This window comes from Pseudochaenichthys georgianus, chromosome 15, assembly GCF_902827115.2.
Source record: "Pseudochaenichthys georgianus chromosome 15, fPseGeo1.2, whole genome shotgun sequence".
NCBI classification, from domain to species: Eukaryota; Metazoa; Chordata; class Actinopteri; order Perciformes; family Channichthyidae; genus Pseudochaenichthys; species Pseudochaenichthys georgianus.
Window position 1 is genome coordinate 32244557 of NC_047517.1, and position 22607 is coordinate 32267163.

General features: G+C 42.7%; 1 protein-coding gene across 2 annotated transcripts in view; it reads right to left on the reverse strand.

The window, feature by feature from the left end:
- The window catches only part of camkmt (calmodulin-lysine N-methyltransferase), a 111911-nt gene that overhangs the window by 21273 nt on the left and 68031 nt on the right, over positions 1–22607 (reverse strand). For both annotated transcript variants that reach the window (XM_071205576.1, XM_071205575.1), the window contains exons 5-9: positions 11268–11328; positions 10156–10207; positions 6944–7007; positions 2600–2667; positions 624–699 (exon numbers count right to left, since the gene is read on the reverse strand). In XM_071205576.1, the coding sequence (XP_071061677.1) occupies positions 624–699; positions 2600–2667; positions 6944–7007; positions 10156–10207; positions 11268–11328 (321 nt within the window). The remainder of the gene's footprint in view (positions 1–623; positions 700–2599; positions 2668–6943; positions 7008–10155; positions 10208–11267; positions 11329–22607) is intronic.

A 22607-nucleotide genomic window follows, 5' to 3' on the forward strand; every position in this document is an offset into this window, starting at 1 on the left:
TATCTTACTGTGTCTCCTTCCTTGTCAAGGCGCAACTTATTTGCAATTTGCCTAAGTCATCCATTTGCTGGGACACCAAGCATGAAAACGAGGCAATTTGGTGTAAAATGGAGGCAGTCGGGCATCTGAGCATATGGGTATGAGTGTGAGTGTGAGTGTGAGTGTGAGTGTGGTGTGTGTGTGTGTGTGTGTGTGTGTGTGTGTGTGTGTGTGTCGGTGTGTGTGTGTGTGTGTGTGTTGTGTGATGGTGTGTGTGTGTGTGTGTGTGTGTGTGTGTGTGTGTGTGTGAGAGAGTTGTGAGTGTGTGTGTGTTATGTGTGGACAAAGCAGGGGAAGGTCCAGGCGCTGGTGGGGGGCCATGCAAGAACTGTCATGAAAAAGTGAAATGAATGCCATGAGCGCACACACTGAGATAAATGTCTGTGTGTCTGTGTGTGTGTCTGTGTATGTGTCTGTGTATGTGTATGTGTGTGTGTGTGTGCTGTGTGTGTGTGTGTGTGTGTGTGTGTGTGTGTGTGTGTGTGTGTGTGTGTGTGTGTGTGTGTGTGTGTGTGTGGTGTGTGTGTGTGTGTGTGTGTGTGTGTGTGTGTGTGGGTGTGTGTGTGGTGTGTGTGTGTGTACCTAACAGTCTGCACACATGACAATGTCAAAGTGACCCTCGAGTGCCGAAATGTCTGACTCGCAGTCCCACCTCACCACCTGCAGGCACACATAACACAGAAACAAAGTTGAGTGTTGGCAGAGCTGGAGACAGAAGGAACTGTTATAGTGAAACTGCGCAGCGAGCGACAGCAGTTCTTCTTCCACCGCTGCTTTTCTGTCTTCCCGACACCCTGACACCGCTCTCCCTGACACCCACTGAGTTTCTGCTTCAGGAGAGACTCGGAGAAAGTGTCAGGGAGGGAAGACGTGTCCTCTGAAAGGTAAAGAGAGGCAGCTTCTGACATGGCACTTGACATTTATATCATGTAAACACAGACGGACACTCATTTAGCTATTCAGCACGCACACTGCCCTCTCTCTTCCTCTTGTAGAGAGAGACTGTATAAGTATTCATTATATATTGATTAGCAATTTAAAACTACAAAAATAATGGTTGACATTACTTACAAAAATATGTACAATCCTGCAATAAAAAAACATGTAAATGATATAATAGAATAAGCTATTGTGAATCATGAATAATAAGAACCTTAAAAAAAAATCGATAAAATGTAAATAGATGCCAGTGTTTGCGCAGTTTGACGTGTTCTTACAGTATGTTGGATTTCTTTAAGCTCCGACCCCTTTATGTTGTCAGTTCTTCCCTCAACTAAACATTAAATTGTGATTTGGCGTTCTGGTAGAGTGTGAGTCAATCTCTTGCTATTTGAGCAGGAAGTGTTTCTCTGTCTCTACTTGTTGTCCGTCGGTAGAACTGCACTGTGTGTCTTGTCTGGGTTGTCTTTGTCCACCAGTGACAATGGTCAGATTGTTGTCTCCCTGTCTGTATTTCATGAAGGGCCTTCTAAGTTATTCACCACTCACGCTGGTCAGAAAACCTGCCACTTGGTCATCTTCGGTTCAGTGCTAAAGAACATTGACGTTTACTTTGCGTATAAGATCACCAGTGGGGCATTGTGATTTTCTTTGGCTATAATTTCTCTCTTCCAGACAGTGTAAGGGTGCTGATACTGCACACTGTTCAAAGCTTTCTCCTTCACTCTTTTTCCCCCTCTCTCTCAGACTGTTAGGCAGAGAGGGGGATTATTAATTAGGCATTATTAACACTCAGTAAACAAAACATTAGGCCCCGCTACAAACACAATCTCAATTCACGGCAGGGGGTCCCAACACACGCATGCATGTACACACACAATCACGCAAAATGTCCCTCCCCCTCCCTCCCCTTGTCCAATCACATCGTGCCCTTTGCCCTCTCTTGTGGTGCGGCGATGACAGCAGGCATAATCTGAAAAGAAACAATCAAAGTAATGTAGCCTAATTATACGTTTACTTTTTCACTCCATCTTCCACTCATGTAAAATATATGCCCAGGAGGGAGAGACGGAGTGAGCGAGTAAGAGGGAAGAGGTAGGGAGGCGAAACAGCCAGTCAATGGTAAAATGCATTTTCATTATGACAGGGACGACAATTATATACGGTTCAGCCTTTCCTTAAATATGAGGTGTACGTGTTTGCATGCATGAGTCCGTGTGTAGTGAACACGGGTTGATCTTTTGTTGTTCATTGTCCAAAATTAAATCCACCTTAAAGATAAAAGACCTGATGTTAGTGTGATGATTAGGTTTATTAATCAAACATGATGAAACAAAACCATTTAAGAAAGATACAAAGATAATAAAATCTCTTACTTCTTTTTTGTACATTTTTCAAATTTCAAGACATGAAAGTGGAAAAATCCCAAAACTGACTTGATTTGATTGGCTTTACTGTTAAGGCGTCAAAGAACTAATGCGAGGACATTCTATGATACCATGTTATGAAGCTGTGTTGGTCCAAAACCATCACTTACAGATACTCACAGACGAAGGCATTGCACATTATATATTTAAATGTCACTTTTTAAGAAATATAAAGAGCCGATCAAATCTTCTCACCTGGAAGAAACCTGAGTCGATCCAAACTTTCCAGTTTGTCTGTTTCTCTCGGCCAGCTTTCGTACATCTGACATGCCACGTCAAGGGATTCATCACAGACACACACACATTACATCCTCAGCAGTAAACACATGTTTCAAAGATCTCCTCTTGTACTTTTTGCATGCAGTACATTCTGCCAACTATGTTGACAGTAGATAATGTCTTGATTACTCTAAATTAGGACTTCTCGTGGAATCCTATTCAAAGCCACCATGTGTACATTTGAGGATTTCCTGTGTGTTTAGATCCATGATCAACACATACATACATTTTAAGTGGGATTGCCTTAAAGGTGGGGTAGGTAATTCACTTCAGAAACACTTGTGTTATATTCCATGGAATGCTCTTAACATCCCGATAGCAATGAATACATTAAATGCTTTAACAATAAATACATACAGAATCTGTGGAAGCCGTGGCGCTGTAAAAAGCCGGCCCGGCTAAAGTAACTGGATGGCCGACCTGCCTGTCAGCCTTCCATCGGTGCGCAAACTTATCTCGTGCCCTCATTGGTCATGTGCGCGTTGGTGTGTGTTGGAGGAGGGGCTCTGTGAGGAAGTCTGAAGGAAGGGGCAGATGTTTTCCGGTTGTGTACTTTCAAATTCTAGTGCACTCGAGCTGGTTTCTCCAAAATTACATACCCCACCTTTAAAGCTTAAGATAAAGCTCAAGATAAAATGCTTAGCCACTAAATATTTTGAAACATGTCACACAACATACAATTCTACACATGCAGTGTGTTTTTCTAGTTGAATTAAGTGTGTTGCATATCTAAATGTATGCCACATAGAAAAGGGATCTAAGATCGAGGGAAAGGACATGTGATTTATTAATCAGGAGATTCAAACTGCAGACTTTCCCATCAGATTACATTTAGGATTATTGTAATGTCCTGTGAGTCATAGAGCTACATCAAGGACCCTCTTTGGGTGAAACACATATGGTAGCACCGACATAGAGGGAGGACAGCGTGAGTGAGCAGAGATGATCTTCAGGGATAGAGAGCGAGATCACAGCAGCCTGGAGCTGGATCAATGGGAAAGCTTTTTAACCACAGACACACAAACTCACACCGGCCCCTCTCGCACACAAACACGTACGCGCAAATGAACGCACACAAAGGCAGGGCGATTGATTGTCAAGTGTCTAGTAATACACTGGCTTGTGGAGTTGCAAAGCAATTCAATTAGGATTTCCTTGTCTTTAAAGCCTGCAAAGAGTGAGACAAAATCCAATCGACACAGACAGAGAGGAAGAGGGAGAGAGGGCGGGAAACCGTGATAAGTGATGGATGGATTGATAGCTGGAGAGCAGGTCACAAATCAAGGAGGCCTCCAAGACACAGATTACACAATACTATGTAGGTTAGCACATATATACAAGCCTGACGCACATCACACACTGGACACCTGTGCATCAGTTGTATTATGCTAGGGACGACAGGGCGAGGAGCAGAGCAGCTTACTGTAATCGCATCACCAGCACAACCCCTGGGGGAGAGGGTCAACACAACACACCACACACACACACACACACACACACACACACACACACACACACACACCACACACACCACACACACACCACACACACACACACACACACACACACACACCCACCACACACACACACAACACACCACACACACACACACACACACACACACCGTATACATCACTTCAGGGGACATTACATTGACTTACATTCATTTCCTGGAGACTTATCCTAACCTTAACCATAACCAACACATGCCTAACCCCTTACTCTTACCCTTAACCTTACCCTAATCCTAAACCTAACCAAGTCTTCACCCTAAAATTAATGATTCCCCCTTATGGGGACCTCCAATTTGTCCCCATAAGGGAAGCCAGTCCCCACACGTGACTATGTAAACAGATGTAGGTCCCCACAAGTATAGTAATGCTAGACCACACACACACACACACACACACAGAAATAAATAGGAAAAGGTGAAAGAGAGAGAGAGATTTGAGTATTATCGAACATTAATATTTGCTCCCATCACTTGAAGTAGACAAGTTGCAGCCAATGAACATGCATCAATCAATCATCTTAATGGAACATTTCAATTGATTTCCAACATGAGTTTTCAAGGTCAAAGAAATTGACCTCTATACGGGTGTGTGTGTGTGTGTGTGTGTGTGTGTGTGGTGTGGTGTGTGTGTGTGTGTGTGTGTGTGTGTGTGTGTGGGTGTGTGTGTGTGTGTGTGTGGTGTGTGTGTGTGTGTGGTGTGTGTGTGTGTGTGTGTGTGTGTGTGTTTGTGTGTGTGTGTGGTGTGTGTGGTGTGTGTGTGTGTGTGTGTTTGCGCACTATAAATGAGGTCAATGACTCTTAAAGGAAAACAATGTTTTCACTGGATACATCTAAATGTGTTCCATTCACAACTTCTATTCCCGCATATCTCCTCATCTCTTTCCCTGTATAAAAAGCGAGCCATATCACGACCCCCTATCTCTTTCTCGTGTAACACTGGCCCGCACAATAAGGCCATGTGAGACAAACAGTGGGCATCAACACAAGGCTCCGACCAACAGCTTCCTCAGCGAGAGGAAACGCCACACAGTGTCTGCAGTGTGTGAATGGGAACATTTGGCTGAGCCCAGAACAAATTATTGTTTCTTTCTCAACGCTCGCCCTCTCTTTCTGTGTGTGTTCGATCCATTCTCGCTATGATTTCACTTACAATTCTCCGTGTGTGTTTGTTCTGTGAAACAAAGCACTCGGTCAATGGTATATTGTTTCCATGCCCAAGTGTGTGCATGCGAGTGTGCATGTGTTTTATAAGCACCCTAATGTTATTGTTTGGTCTTATTGTGATCAGGAAAGCAGCATGTTAGCCGGATGAGACAGAGATATTGTAAGCAGAGCTGAATATGGAAGTGCCATGTTGGTCAATTGGGAAGAAATGTATATTTATATTTCCTCCTTTTATGAAAAAATGAAACAAATCAGAGCTTTTTCTTTCTTATCTGTTAAGTTGTTTCGTGAATAAAGCAAGATCTACGAGTATAGAAGAAAAGGGAGAACAATAACGAAATAAGACGGGAAAAAAGAGAGGGAAAACAAGAGGCTAGCAAAGTGAACATCGGATAGAAAAGAAGAGCAAGATGGTTAACATGCTGACAGAATTGATCAACAACACACTCGAAAAACAAACGGTGGCCAAAATCTCACCTCAAGATTGTCCTAAAAACTTAATTATAGGCCTAAACCTTAACCACACAACATTTTAAACAAACTTCCTGTTTCTAAAACACTCATCAAGCCCTTCTTCTAGCCTCAGCATTAGATGAAGTCTCAAACTAAATCTGACAGGAGGGCAATTACTGTGCTCTTAACATGGCATAGTGGGCAGCTGGGACTGGGAGAAGCCACTTTGAGCGCTGGTGCTGGGTGCTCGTCACCGTGGGTGCCCCATCTGCTGCTTTCGCCTACAAAATAAAAGAGGTGGCTATTCTTCTGTCAACACAACCAAAGCTCTAAATTCAAGGATGAAACGCCACGGTTACTTGACTCTACTTTTTGTTTATGATACTGTCTTAGAGGGACAGACAAATTCATCTTATCAAGTTTAGAAGGGATTCAAATATTAGCAGAATTGAATAGCAATAATAATAATGGCGTGATAGACAATAAACGCTGGATCAATCATTAATGGCTGATTAAGCACGTCTATTACGACTTAAGGGGTTGCAATTATGCTGTTGGTATAAATACACACTCAGTTTCCAATTCATTAGGCACACCTAGCTCAATTAATGGAGTCTGCAAGAATCATGAAAGAAATTGTACCATCACAGATGTAATTATGTTTCGTTTTTGTTGAAACTCGAGGGAGGAAGTTTGCGACAAAGGCGTGCATTTTACAAAATGAAAAAGCCTAATTGGAATTCATCTTTTAACACATCAAATGTTACACTGCACATGTATAAGGTAGGTTAAGTTATATTTATTTGGGATGTCCAAAAACCACATGTGCCTGAATCTGTGTTTTCCCCCCACGTTGATTATATAAATGTATCATGTTATATTCTTACACATGTGATATCAGATGTAAGATTGAACATTACAAAATCACACATGAAATTGATGTTACCACAGCGAGATAAAACAGCATGCCTCTATATTTCATCCATGTGTGTTTTTTGTGCACAGGAATGCCCAGCATCTAATTGAAAGCTCAATAAAAAAAGACGTTTTTCTAAATAAATGTGAGCTTTAGGGAATGAGGCACAGATCGAGAGAAAAGAAAGAGGGGGAGCGGAGGATGAAAGGATACTCTGAATGGACTTCTCGTTCCCATCTGATAGCAGAACTTCCTTCACGTCAGCACAAATGGCAACCTGAGAGACAGGAAACACAGAGAAATGAAACAACACGGAACAAAAGAACCAAACCAAAAGCACCCTTAGATGAAGCAAACATCTGAACACACACACAATAATGACATAACCATATCTACAAAGCTTCACTCCTGGCAGCGCGGCCCGCCCCACCCTCTCTCTATTGCTCCCTCTCTATCTTCACCCCATTTTTATGTCTGCATTATTTTAATCATTCAATCAAATCAGTCAATACTTTTATCATTGTGGCTAGCGGTGGGGGCTGCTATCTTGCTATCACTCTGTTCAGTAATTGCATTGTGACAGGGGATGATGGCAAGCGCAGAGCCTTTTCATTTGACGCTGGGTGTTTATCGGGCCGAGCCATCACTCCGTTCGCCGCTGTCACTCTGCACTCGGCTCGCCGGGCCTGCCTGATGCCCTTCATATAACTTTGCGGCGCAGTGTGTGAGAGGCGAAGAGAAAGAGAGGGAGAGGCAGCGAGACGGTAGGATGGATGGAAAGCTTTGTGCTGCGCCGTGTGAGGGAGATATAGATAGAGAGGTGTGTGCTTTACTATAACCTCATCATTTCACATTCCCCTTTCTTTGCAGATGCTTTTTTTTCACATCAGAAAGTGTGTGTCAGGCTGTCAATTTCTGTTAAGGAGTGTGTGTGTGTGTGTGTGTGTGTGTGTGTGTGTGTGTGTGTGTGTGTGTGTGTGTGTGTGTGTGTGTGTGTGTGTGTGTGTGTGTGTGTGTGTGTGTGTGTGTGTGTGTGTGTGTGTGTGTGTGTGTGTGTGTGTGTGTGTGTGTGTGTGTGTGTGTGTGTGTGTGTGTGTGTGTGTGTGTGTGTGTGTGTGTGTGTGTGTGTGTGTGTGTGTGTGTAAGTGCAAGTAGCTATTGTGTTGGTATGCACACACATCTAAATGGCTGCTTCAATGGCATACATGATGAACCAAGTGTATTAAAATGTCTAAAATGAAACAAAACACACACATGCATGCGTTGACACACATCAACACAAACACACACATGTTAAGGCCCTGCAGGGTGTGTGAGGGGGTCACTGAGTGCTGTGCGTCCCACCATCTGCTCAAATAGAGGAGGAGACCTCAGGGCTGAACCCGAGCATCCAGCTGAAAGATCAGGAGCCTGACGCTGACATCACACACACGTGCACACACACACACGCACACACACACACACACACACACACACACACACACACACACACACACACACACACACACACACACACACAGAGCCAGGCTCTATCCAGAGGTGGAGAGAGTACTTAACTTAACAAATTGACTTATACTGTAAAAAAAACACTCAATTAAAAGTAAAATAACTGCATTGACAACGGTACTTTAGAAAAATAATTATTAAGTATGATCATGAAAATGTACTTAAAGTATGTCAAGTTATAAATTACTCAAAAGTACAGAAAAAAACCTCAAAATTGTTGAAAATAAATTTAAATATTTAAAAGAAAAAGCAGCACACATTTGATAAATCAATAAGTAAAAGTACTTAAACAATTAGAAAACTACTTTATAATTCCTTTATATGTTCACTTTTTTATAATGCTGCTACTTATTTCTCTAATCATGGATGTGTACTTTGTTGTTATTTTTATTAACTGTACTTTGCTGTTGTAACACTGTACGTTTCCCCACTGCGAATACTCGAATAACGAATAAAGGATTTCTGGATTTTGGGGTTAAGGCCAGAAAGTCGTATCTTAATCTAAATGTATGTGAAAAGGTTCTATACATGGATACTTCCTGTGATGGGTTGTTTTACATCTAAGGCATGAAGATGGGGAATAACTTAAATATGATCTGAAACCTAGAGTGCAGTTTACCAGAAGCATGATGGAGGAATGTCTAATTAAGGAAAGAGGAATTAAAACAAAGGTCTGCAAACAGAAACACAAGGGTGAGGTAGAAAGGTCAATAAAAACAAAAAGGCAGGGTGCGAAATATGCAACAACTAAATAAATAATGAATAAATAAGCTGTTAATAATAATAAGTAATGTGTGGTGTCAGTGACGGATGAGGAGAAGGAGAGGTGTGAAGGAAGGATTCCATCTCAAGCCACCAATGTCAAAACATGGTGTATTGACTGCCAGGAGATAAAAAACAGGCTTTCTCACACTCACACACTCACACACTCAAACACACAGAATGGCATCTAGCAGATCGATGGGACACTGACGCCTGCTATGTGGAGGGGCCCTTAAGACCCTGGCTAATAAACCCTATGGCTGACAGACTGCGGTATATCTGAGTGTCAGCGTGCGAGGGCTGAGTCAATACAGGACAGCTTTTAAGACCCAATCTAGTGGGTACAGCCAGGAGTCACTACACAGGTGTGATCCTGTGGATAAAAACATAATGAACCAAACTTCTTAGAATCATTTTAAATTATACTGTTATTCTGAACAACTGGCTTCATGTCCAAACAGGTTGTTTTAATTGTTTTTATTTTGACAATATAAACCTTCTGAGTAAATGATGCAATGTTTGAAGAGCTTTTTGCCCGTTTTTATGGCATGTTCATCAATCACAGAAACAAGTTGGTAAACAGATAACAGGTAGTGTGAGAAGATGCTTCAAAGTGCACCTCCATGCAGGGTTTTGTGAGCATCTGTTTTGTATTTGATCAAAAGGATCAAGGATACACACACCTAGCATTTTAGGTGTTAACAAGTGGAGAGCTAATCAAGGAACATGTGTAATGTGGTTAAGAAGGAACATTAAATATACAGGCTTCTGTTCATTTAGAGTGTCTACAGAGTGCACAGATACACTTATGAAGGTACACAAACACACACAAGAAGTAAATGATATGTTTATGAATAGGTATGGATACTGTGTGCCCATGCTGTTTCTGTATTGACTGAAGAGGGTCAATTTCATGAAGGAAGCCAAGCCAGATATTTGTATAACTCTGTGTGTGTGTGTGTGTGTGTGTGTGTGTGTGTGTGTGTGTGTGTGTGTGTGTGTGTGTGTGTGTGTGTGTGTGTGTGTGTGTGTGTGTGTGTGTGTGTGTGTGTGTGTGTGTGTGTGTGTGTGTGTGTGTGTGTGTGTGTGTGTGTGTGTGTGTGTGTGTGTGTGTGTGTGTGTGTGTGTGTGTGTGTGTGTGTGTGTGTGTGTCTTACCATGAGCCCAGCAAGGCAAGTCATACCTCCTCCTAACTCACACACTGCGCCCCTGAAAGACAGATAGGGAGAGAGTAAAGAGAGATTCACTTCAAAACATCCAAACCTAGCAGTTTAGCACACACACACACACACACACACACCCACCCATGCTCACAAATACAGTACAGTAGATGCACATACACACACGCGTATGGTATCATGCCAACACATACACATACAGTAAAAACAGCAGGGTAAGAAATATCAATTCAACCATCAAGCTGAATACTGAACATTGAGAAGCACAAGCTCAATCAGCGGGACTCTGAGGAAACACACACACACACACACACACACACACACACACACACACACACACACACACACACACACACACACACACACACACACACACACACACACACACACACACACACACACACACACACACACACACACACACACACCAACACAGTCCTGTAGCTTGCATGCTCATTCAACCCCTCTCTCCATCCTATTCCTCCTTTCATCTCCCCTTCCCCTCCATCTCTCCCCCTGTCCTCTTTCATCCCTCCCTGCCTTTCTCCCTCCCCTGCTGACCTTCACTACGCTGCTCTGATCAATACCCCTCTCTTCCTCGTCTCCCGCCTCTTGAATGTTAAACCAGGAAATCAAAAGGGTGACGTTCCACCTTGAGTGGAAATCAAAGGTGCCTGGGTGCTTTTCAGCCGCGTGCCGCAGGGCAGGCCGGCGCTCAGCCGCCGAGAGCCGGGGAAAGAGCAACGCAGGACAACACAGCGAGGCATGGAGAGGCTCAGAATGACACCTCGCGCTTACACCGGTCACGGTTAAATTAGGGGGAGCCTTTCCACCTTCTGCTATCACAACATAGCAGGAAGAATATACGGCCCTCTTGCTGATTTGTATCATTTGTTTAAAATGCAATAGTAGTTCTTTATTTGAGCGGAAATGATTTTATTGTCACAACTATCTGAATTGAAATAGCAATGGACCCTGACTTTCCAAACTTTATTACAACTTCAAAAACGTCAATGCTGCTTTTCTGATGTGCTTAAATACACAGCTCGTTTCCTTGGTGACAGAAAGGCTTCAGGAAAGTAATTACTCACTTGAACATGTGGCGTTTCTGCAGACAGTAGTGAGCCATCACCTCTTCAGACGGCCACACACCTGAAGGAATAAAAGAGACCAACGCAGAGTTAGCGACTCAGTTACTAACGGATGTGTATCCATTTTAGCGACAGATCTTTATTTGCAGGCATTTACAGCGTCAATAATGTGACAAAGCGCTTTGATTCCAGTGTCTCAACATCAGAACGCCTCAATATTGATATAAAAACAATGAGTGTTCAGTGAAACATAATTGGATGCATTGTGTTTTCCCGTCTGTGTTCATTTGCTTCTCTTGTGGTTTCCACCTTGCCTGTGATCCAAGGCTTCTCTGTCCGTGCGTCTGTCTGTCCTAAATCCTTGCAACACACTCTCTCATTGGGCACTGTGTATGCAAGTGTGCGCGTGTGTGTGTGTGTGTGTGTGTGTGTGTGTGTGTGTGTGTGTGTGTGTGTGTGTGTGTGTGTGTGTGTGTGTGTGTGTGTGTGTGTGTGTGTGTGTGTGTGTGTGTGTGTGTGTGTGTGTGTGTGTGTGTGTGTGTGTGTGTGTGTGTGTGTGAGTGTGACAGGGGGTCCGGTGGGTGATAATCACAGCGTGCAGGCCTGTCTGGCTTATCACCTACTGTCAGCCCTTCTCCTTCTGCCGTGCATGTAACACACACTGACGCACACACACTTGCTGCTATTTTCCTCGTCTCTCCACACACATGCACACAAACAAAACACACACGTTGGCAGAAGAAGAAGTAAACATTCATTTGAATAAAACTTCAGCTTTTTCGCTTCTGGCTTTGAACAAGGAGGTTGGCGCCGTGTGTGTTTGTGTGTGTGTGTGTGTGTGTGTGTGTGTGTGTGTGTGTGTGTGTGTGTGTGTGTGTGTGTGTGTGTGTGTGTGTGTGTGTGTGTGTGTGTGTGTGTGTGTGTGTGTGTGTGTGTGTGTGTGTGTGTGTGTGTGTGTGTGTGTGTGTGTGTGTACATATGCATGTGTTTATACGAAGGAGTTGTTGAGAAAAGAGAATGAAGGGATAGAGAATGAGTTGGAGAAAGCCAAGCGAGGGAGACAGAGATAGAAAATGAGCGAGGTAACGAGAGAAAACTGGGGAAGGCGGGAGGGTGGGAGGAGGAGGAGGGAGAAAAGGTGGTAGTCGATATAATAAGCGGCTTACAGACGGTCTCTCTTCACCTCATGGGGCAGACATTACTGCTCTCTCACTCTCCCTCTCTGAGTCTATCACTCTCACCCTCCGTCTCTCTCGCTCTCTCTCTTTCCCCTTCGCTCCGGTCCGCCAAGATTAGCTCAAGCAAGCAGGATTTAATAATGCCTATTGATAAAATGTCCAAATATTCCTTTTCCCCATTAGAAAAAAAACACGCTTTCTACATCTTGGCCTGACACACACACACACACACACACACACACACACACACACACACACACACACACACACACACACACACACACACACACACACACACACACACACACACACACACACACACACACACACACACACACACACACACACACACACACACACACACACACACACACACACACACTGACAGCCAGCTATACTGTGTGTATAGAGAGTGTCAAGACACGTAAGGCTTAAATAAGGTGACATTTTAAATTTCATCTGTTATTCCCCTTCAGCCAGGCGCTTGTCACACAGCTAGAAAACTTCATACCGTCATCTGCCACTTCGGTGAGAACAGACACGTTATATAAACTGTAGAGAAATAGTAGAAAATATCTCAAAATGTGTTGCTTGTTGATGTGCACAACACAATATATACATACATATAAGTTGAGGTTTCAAATGCTATCTGGATTTGTGTTATTTTTAAATTAGGTCTTTGAAGGACAAGGCTGGATATATTCTATATTATGAGAACATATTCAACCATGATTTATTGTCTATCTCTCTATAGACTCCTAAGCCTTTTCGATCAAAAAAAATCATTCATAATGGGTCAAAATGCAAGGTTACATTTATACATTAAATGGCCATTTCCTGAAAGAGATCAAAATAGTCGTTTGTAAAGTGTTTCTTAAACAGGAGCCATGGATTTGAAAACACTTCTTTATTAGCAAGTGTAAGTACAAAACCACATATTCCCCTTATTCAAAATGTTATATAGGTTATTGACTCTATTCAATTTAAGTAGAATGTGGATTGACTGGGGTTAGGCACAGAGCAAGCCTCAGTGTTTCCCTGATGAATGCAATCAGTAATTGCATTCCAGTATTCACACGGCAGTCAGGAACAGATCATTAAAAGCTGCTCGGCTGCCGGACAGAGAATGGACACTAAAGCAACCTCAATCTGTTTAATCCTCCAGGATAGGTGTACGAGTGTCTATAGCTCCATCCTAAATGTCTCCCCTTCCCCCCTTAACTTTGCCCCCTCCCCTTGTGATTGTGTGTTCACATGAAATGTAATGGGGGTCCCACCGCACACCTTTGCCCTGGGAAATGACAGTTTAGCCCCTCCCCCCTGTTTCCACACATGTTCCACCATGACACTTGACATCAGGGGCCACCCGGCACATCTTGGGCAGATGAACAGTAGAGGGTGGTAATGCAACATTAAACCGGGGCAGATCTGCCACTCGGCAACACAAGCAGGAAAAGGATGGTCCCCCACACTGCATTTGCTATGCTTTTCACTCTGCTGTTGATTTTGTATGATGTGCACAGGTCACGAGTGGCATATAATTGGCTGTTGGAGTGGCCCCCATCCCTGAAGCTAAAGGGGAAGGTCTCAGAGAGGAATTTGGATGAAGCATTTCTCATTATATACAAAAGAAGGATGTTTTCTTTGTTCAGGTGGTCTAAGCATTCCTATGGGGTTTATGTAAGTGTTGAACCAAGACGATTCAAGGCAATCTGGCATAAAAAAAAAATTGTCAGTGCAATAATGTATATTCCTAACAGGTGCCTCTCTCCATGGCCTGTTCCTGTCCTGTAAACTCACTGCTGCTGCCCATACTCCCACATTCACTTTCTTTAATACAAAGTTATGTGCCTGTGTGTTCATTTGCGTGAGTGTGTGGACATGTGTGTGTGAGAGACAGCTTTAAGTAATAAAGCTCTGTAAAGCATATGTGAATCTGATGGTTAATCCCCAACTCCAATGACATTAACAGCCCAGGGTGATAGGAACTGTGTGTGTGTGTGTGTGTGTGTGTGTGTGTGTGTGTGTGTGTGTGTGTGTGTGTGTGTGTGTGTGTGTGTGTGTGTGTGTGTGTGTGTGTGTGTGTGTGTGTGTGTGTGTGTGTGTGTGTGTGTGTGTGTGTGTGTGTGTGTGTGTGTGTGTGTGTGTGTGTGTGTGTGTGTGTGTGTGTGTGTGTGTGTGTGTGTGTGTGTGTGTGTGTGTGTGTGTGTGTGTGTGTGTGTGTGTGTGTGTGTGTGTGTGTGTGTGTGTGTGTGTGTGTGTGTGAGTGATAAGTATGTGGGGCCTGTTTGTGTGAATGCGTGCCTCCCAGGTCGAGGTGCACTGTAGGAAATGAAGGGATCAGGAGTAGAGAGCAGATTATTCTTCCAGAGGATAATGAAATTATTTCTCACCTTCAATTAATGGATGAGGAAAGGAAGCATCGCAGGTGTGTGTGTGTGTGTGTGTGTGTGTGTGTGTGTGTGTGTGTGTGTGTGTGTGTGTGTGTGTGTGTGTGTGTGTGTGTGTGTGTGTGTGTGTGTGTGTGTGTGTGTGTGTGTGTGTGTGTGTGTGTGTGTGTGTGTGTGTGTGTGTGTGTGTGTGTGTGTGTGTGTGTGTGTGTGTGTGTGTGTGTCAGCTTTGGTTTTTGGTCTCAGGCACTGAACCTTGTCAGTGGTGTTACCCTGGAAAACCATATGTGAAGCTTATTGGGATCCTTGTTTACTCGCCACAGGGTTGGTTAAATGTAGGAATCACTTTTGATTTCAACATACCATGCAAGACGGCCTGCATAATTGAGTTCATTTTGCATCAGTATTGGCATATCCAGCCATGCAGTGGGTGGTTTGTGAACTACCTCTCTGAAAGGTCCCAATGTGTTCAGTTTGATGGGCTGTATTCTGAGTGGTTAAACATCACTAATGGTGTACCACAAGGTTCAGTTTTAGGTCCGCTATTATTCTCTATCTATATTAATAGTTTAGGTGAAAATGTCGAAGGAGCAACCTTACATTTTTATGCGGACGATACCGTTATGTACTGTGCAGGTCCCTCGATTAACGAGGCTGTTGTTAAATTACAGGCTGTTTTTAAAATTATTCAGGCTCAGCTCTCTGAGCTTAAGCTTCTTTTAAATGTAGATAAAACCAAAGTAATGCTCTTTTCTAAAGCTACTGTAAAGCTACAAATACACCAGAGACTGCTTTGGATATTGTAACTACGCAAGGAATACAACTTGAAGTGGTTACCTGTTACAAATACTTGGGTATCTGGCTTGATGACTGTCTCACTTTTAAATTTCATGTCAATAACCTGCTTAAAAAGCTGAGGGTTAGGCTAGGTTTCTTCTACAGGAACAAGTCCTGTTTCTCGCTTGAGGCCAGGAAAAGGCTCGTCACTGTGACCTTTTTACCTGTGCTGGACTATGGGGATTTGATGTATATGAATGCACCTGCCAATTACCTGAGCAAGTTAGATGCTGCGTATCACAGTGCACTGAGATTTTTGACAAATTGTAAAGCATTTACGCATCACTGTACCCTGTATACTAAGGCGGTTTTGCCATCACTTACTGTACGGAGGCTCAGTCACTGGTACTTTTTCATTTACAAAGCCATGTTGGATAAACTACCATCTTATATCGGCTCCCTGATCTCTCTGTGAATTGAAAGTACTTATTGCCTGAGATCGCATGCTGTGGTTTTATTAAATGTGCCAAGTGCTAGGACTGTCTTAGGGAAGAAAGCTTTTAGATGTGCAGCTCCACTAACATGGAACAGTCTGCAAAAAGAATGGAAAATTACCAAGCTAGTACCACTACATGTTTTTAAAGCTTGGTTGGATGCGACAAAATCAGATGCTGTTGGTACCTGTACATGTGGTTAAATATGTAAATTGTAATCCCTGTACATTTTGCTGTGATGTCCTTTTGTTGTTCTGTTGTTTATGTTTTTATGTCTTCTTGTGGAACCTACTGCTGCAGGTCTCCCTTTAAAAAGAGATCATTGATCTCAATGGGATTTTACCTGGATAAATACAGGTTTTGAATTGAATTGATAAGGAGGCTTGTCAATTGTTTGTTTGCAACCGTTTTTTATAGTAATGTTAATGCAATCTAATCATAATCTCAATTTAGAAAATGATGTGATAATAATTTGTATTTGAAAGACAGGTTTTAGCAGAAATGGCTGATTTCTATAATTCAATGCTTTAACATTTAACTCTGAAAAGATTCCCAAAGAAAGTGATGTCACGGTGATTTTTACAAAATAAAAAAGAAACCAGCTGTATCAGTTGTGAGTACTGCAAGCGGTTGCACGCTTTCTATATCTCTTGATCATGTGCTTTCTTAGAAATCCTAAGGACATGCCTCATGGTGTGCGTTATTAAACTCAGACACAATGTAAACTGTAGTGGAGGTGGGATGCCGGTTGAACCAATCAGATATCTTGCTTGCAGCTACACGTTGAGTCTACTTTGCAGTGTTCTGGTTCTAAACCCTCCACCTCCTTGTGACCTGGGGGTGACCTGGGGAACTCCGCGATATATGGCAGCGCTAATCTGGCCACGGAAGCTGTCAGTAATCTCATGCACAGGGATGGACTTACCATCCATCCCTCCGTTTCTGCTGCTTATCCAGTTTGGACTGCAATGGCAGCAGGCCGAAAAAGGTCATCAGGTTATCCTTCCCCCCCCCACGGCTTCCAGAGGAATCCCTGACCTTTGACCGACCTGTGATCAGACGGCAGGGATGGAATTAGCTAAAGAGCTAATTCAAATATCTGGATCCAGTTACTATTTAGGGAAAGACAACCTTGAATAACTCACTAGCTAAGCCACGTTATGCTAACAGTGCTTAGGACAAGGCTATTACTCCTCAGTACTGAGAAATAATCACACAGCCCAAACACTTAACTTCGCTCTTATTTAAAAGATAAGAGGATCTGCTTTTGTGACCTTGTGCTGAAAGCAATATAAAGTGTTGCATTTATTTTATTTTTTAAACGTCTGCAAAGTTGAAGTATGTAGTAGAAAGGTTCAAAGACAGGCAGTGTATTGCAAGTCTGACATATGTATGACCTATGGAGGGGATTAAGTCCAGCCAAATAAGTGGTAATGTCAATTTTCCTCAGGGCAAAGAGAGGAGCACTTTGGATTTTGTTTTTCAATTGTTGATGATGAGGGGAATGAATGAGGACTGCTCGATTAAGACGTTTCTGTAGTCCAAGAAAATCTTTGGTCTTACATTAAAGTTTCTTCATACTTCTAGTGTAACTGCGTTTTCACCTCTTTGACTCTGCATTTACCATCACAAAGCTGAGTTTAAGATCAGCTGACAGCCTGCTTAACAATTTAATAACATGCCTTACTTATGTCAAGTGATGTATTTATAGTTACAAGTAGGGCTGCTCGATTATGGCAAAAATCATAATCTCGATTATTTGGGTCAATAATTCAGGATTATTAAAAACGATTATCCATTTACTTTGAAAACGTGAATTTATTGGAGAAAAATAATGTGAACAATATGTTTTGAACAGTTGATTACCCTGAACTTTAAGTATAATTCAACTGAAAAACGAATTAAAAAAAATAATAATTTGAAAAGAAAAAGTAATAATAATATTTAAAAAATAATAATAATCGTTTTATTTCGATTACGTTGTTTTCGTCATCGTTGCAAGCCATAATCGTAATTGCGATTAAAATATGATTAATTGAGCAGCCCTAGTTACAAGGCGCTGATATATGAGGCACTGCTGTTCCTTAACACAGCTTGCGATGTTGCTCAGTTTCCTATATCTTTGGGGAAACAAAATGTGTCTTCTCCGCCATTCTGTCAGCAGTCTGCGTGAGATCTCCTGCTGAGGACAGAATGCTGCTATAGCGATATATAAAGGATACGATGAGTAAAAGAACAGGAGGTTGATGATCGGAGGGGAGGAGAACGCAAAGTACCGTGTGGATGGGGAGAATGGGAACAATCTTAAAGGAGTGCAGATGAGCAGCGAGGAGGAGGAGGAATAGGAAGGGAGCAAGTTAAGCAGGAAGGAAGTGAATGCTTAATAAAACATGGGGATGATTACAAAAGGAGAAAGAAAAGGGGGAACAAGATGAAGAAGCAGAGGAGGAAGAGTGGGGAGAATAAGGCAGGGAGAAGAGAGAGAAGGAGGGAGAAGAGGGAGAGGAGGAATGGGAATGAGAAGAGTTGTACGAGGGAAGGAGGCGAGGAGGATGGCAAAAAAATACACGAAAGGAAAGGGAGAGAGACGGGTGTCAAGATGGGGTTAAGTGGGCCATGATGTTGCTTCGAGCTCGCACAAACACAAACTCTCACACTCTCACTATTACATACTGACACACACAAACACACACAGTGTCTTTCTCTCCCCTCCGGCCCAGCGTGTCTTCAGGCTCCGTTGCTCTCTGGCGGTGATCCGTCTCCACATTAAGCGAGGCCTCAGATAATTCCTAAGCCTCCTCCATGGCCGATCCAATAAGGGATAAGGCTCTCGGCTGGCCATGATCAACTGACAATCTGTCCTGTCACACGGCTACTTTAGTGGAGGCCAGGATTACCCCGGCCAACCTAGACAGGGTACACACAGTTCACAAGACCACGGAGCTGGTGTGTGTGTGTGTGTGTGTGTGTGTGTGTGTGTGTGTGAGAGGGAGAGAGAGAGAGGGAGAGAGTCAAAGAGAAAGACATACAGATTGAAGAAGATTGTAGACACAGGTAAAAGTATGTGTGAGAATAAGAGCTGGTTTCTGCATGTGGTTTTTGTTACCAGTGGTAGTTTTGGGGTTTCAAATTGACAATAAGCAGTGAGATGTCTGTGACAAAACACTACTTACTACTTAATTATGGTACTTAATAAAGGATAACACTTTTAAAGATTAGACTGCAATACACATTTGTATCTTTCAAAAGAGCATACATCTACAACAACACATGCATTAGTGGTGTGGGTAGGCTCCTGAACATCTGCTGTATTGCCCTTTAGATGCAGAACCTGACCTTGTACTAGAGTTAAATAATATTGTTATGTTGTAAATACAATAACCAATACATTACAAATTGTTTATTAAAGGTCACCTATTATGAAAAATCCACTTGTTCATGTCTGTTATACATCAACATGTGTCCCCTCTGTGGAAAGAGATTCTGGAAGTTTCAGGAAAAAAGATTCTCTCTCTTTTTGTCCTGATCCATTTCTATAAAAACCTGTCTGAAAATGAGCTGATCAGATTTTGGCCACTTTATGATGTCATAACGATTTGTTGGCTTGTGTAACCATTAGCCAATCACCAACAAGGTAACCCCCCCCCCCCCATCACCTGAATCTCCTCCTAGAGCACCATTGTGTTCTTTGTAACCACATATCTCTCAGAGGGGCGTGGGGAGGGGCTCCTTATTCTCATCTAAAGTAACAGACAGAGAATCAGCACTTTGGAAACAGGGCTGAAACAGAGGGGATTATGGGTAATGCTGCAATAATCTGTTTGGTGTTTGGAGCCAAACACTTCAGAGACATGTTTTGTATATATCTGAGAGCTGTGATATATTGATGAAAAACAGTATAATAGGGGACCTTTAAGTTTAACTGAGGAGTTGTGTCTAATTATCTTTTGAGAAGCTTCATAGATGCATACTGCTGTCACCTGATAAACGATAAAGAACACTTTCACTTATTTTATTTTCTAGTATTTCAGAATAAAATGGCTTCAAGGATCTCCATCCCCTGATGAATCAGAATAGTTCAGGTGACCACAAAAGATGTAACTATTAATAGCTGTGTGTTAAATATAATAGCAATTACAAAATCCTCATTCTTCCAGGCTGCTGTGTTAAACACACACGCTGTGAATAGACAGTTTAGATAGCCTATTCGCCTTTCACCAGAAGAGCCAGGCAATGCGTGATAAGCATCGACATTCTAGCCAACAGAGTCTGCCTTGGAGACACTCCTGATCCCTTTTTCCATTGGAATAGGCTCATTTTTACACATGCTCACACACACACATGCACTCACACACACGCTTGGAGGACTATGCAGGGCTTCGATAAGCGTGGCTCTTCTCTCTCTCTCTCTCTCTCTCTCTCTCTCTCTGAGTAAACATCGTTTTGGATTAGGCAGAGTATAATGAGAGCAGGGGGCTATCTGCCCACCACGCCCGCATTGTGGCCCCCCGCTCCTCTCTGAGGGGGCCGGGACCAATCTTTACTCTGCTATTTATCCCCCTCCTCTGATAGCTTACTTATCTGCTGCAAAATGCCAGGGCCTGTCTAACTGCCCCTATAACTGCCTGGTCCACGCCCTGCTGTCTGTCTGTCTGTCTGTCTGTCTGTCTGTCTGTCTGTCATCCTGCCCTCAAGCTTGCAAAAGCATTAAGACAAATGCATGACTAGATCTTATTTGATCGTTTCTCCACCTGTCCGTCAGCACGTCTAACATGACGGACTCTGTTCCTGAATGTCACCTGGTGCTGGATGCTGTAGAGAAGGACAGCACTGCAGCAGGGGTGATATTATAAAGGCAAAGCCATGTGTAATGTACAGCAACAAGGACACTCTTTGCAAAGCTATAGAAAATCACCACTTGTGGTTGCGACGTCTTCAATTATTTGAAGGGTATGTTTTGCTATTTCATTATGTACGAATAAATGTACATGTGGAGAGGTTCTGAGGGGGAAAAGCCACACTGCTTTTTAGTGATGTTGGTGTATACATCTAATTGATGGTATAGAAAAGCAACCAATTGAGTGTGAAAGCAGCAACCCCGATATTACAGGGTACTTTATATAAAGTCACATATCAGTTAGATTAAGAACTCACCGCCACGAAGTGTATTATTTCATACCAACCCTTAAAAACCAACACAAATGAGTGATACTCTAAATATACATCATTTTATTTCTATAGTGCACTGTTTTTACTCAAGTGCGAAGCAGTATGAGGACAAATTAGCTTTCTAGCTGTAACTGGTATTATAATATCAATGTTTTACATGCGCTGCTTCCTTCACCCAGCATGCCCTGTGCTTCTCATTGCCGATGAATGGAAGTAGAGAGTGTACACTTGATGTGAAATTAAATTACATCTGGTGCTCAACCATTGTCGGTACAGAGCGAGTGGAGGAACGCAGGGAAGTGAGGGTTACAGGAGGAGAGTTGAATAAAGTATGGTGAAGTAAAAATAAGGAGCGAGAGACAGCGGCGCAGAAAAACAGAGAGAAGGAACGATCGAATGAGATAGGAGGGAGTGAGATGTGGGGAGAGACGGGGGGAGGCAGAAACAAAGAGGGAGTTTGACATGTGGCTAATAGACATATCAGCGCTGAGGTGTGGGGTTTAGCTGGCAGACGAGAGCTTTGCAGAGCTTCATTCATTGATTAGCATACGGAGAGTGGCATGGGGCCGTGTGACAACCCCAGATTACACTGCACACACACACACACACACTGTAGATTGCCACAGATTGCATCTCTGTCCTTCCTTGGAGAAAGGCAAGGATGTCAAATTACAGGGTGTCACCTGCACCAAGCTATCTACTTTCTTGAATGTTAATGTATATAAACAATTAGGACAGGAGAAAGAGAAAGAAATGGGAATGTGGGTGATTGAAGAGGAGGAAAGATGGAGAGCCGAGGAATAAAGGGAGGGAGAAAAGAGTTGGGATAGTATGAGGAAAACAAGAGGAGAGACAGGGAGAGTGAAAGGGGAAGAGGAGGGGAGTCGGCGAAGGTAGAAAATGAGATACAGGTGCCGGGGGGAGAGGGACAGTTGAGATTAAAACGACTGATGAGAGGTTCTTGTTTCTGGGTTCACGGAAAAAGAATAAATCGATATGAGAAAGCATGACAGCTGCCACTGAGCCCCTCCCCACAAAATGAAAACAAAACAGAATCAAAGTCCAGGAGCGATATGTGATGATATGAAATAAATCATTTGATCAATATATATGCATCTCGTTATTTTGCCATCTTTATTTTACATACATTAAACTATCCACGCCTGTGCAAGCTTCAATTTGAATTTGAATGAATATCCAAACTGCATAATGTGTGAAAAACTGTTCCATTTTGTGTCACGTCAAAAACAACCTCTGTTTTTACAAAATCCGGTGCCCTGGGTAGGATTTGTTTATAAAAAAAATAAACAATTCTCAAACGAGAGCCATCTC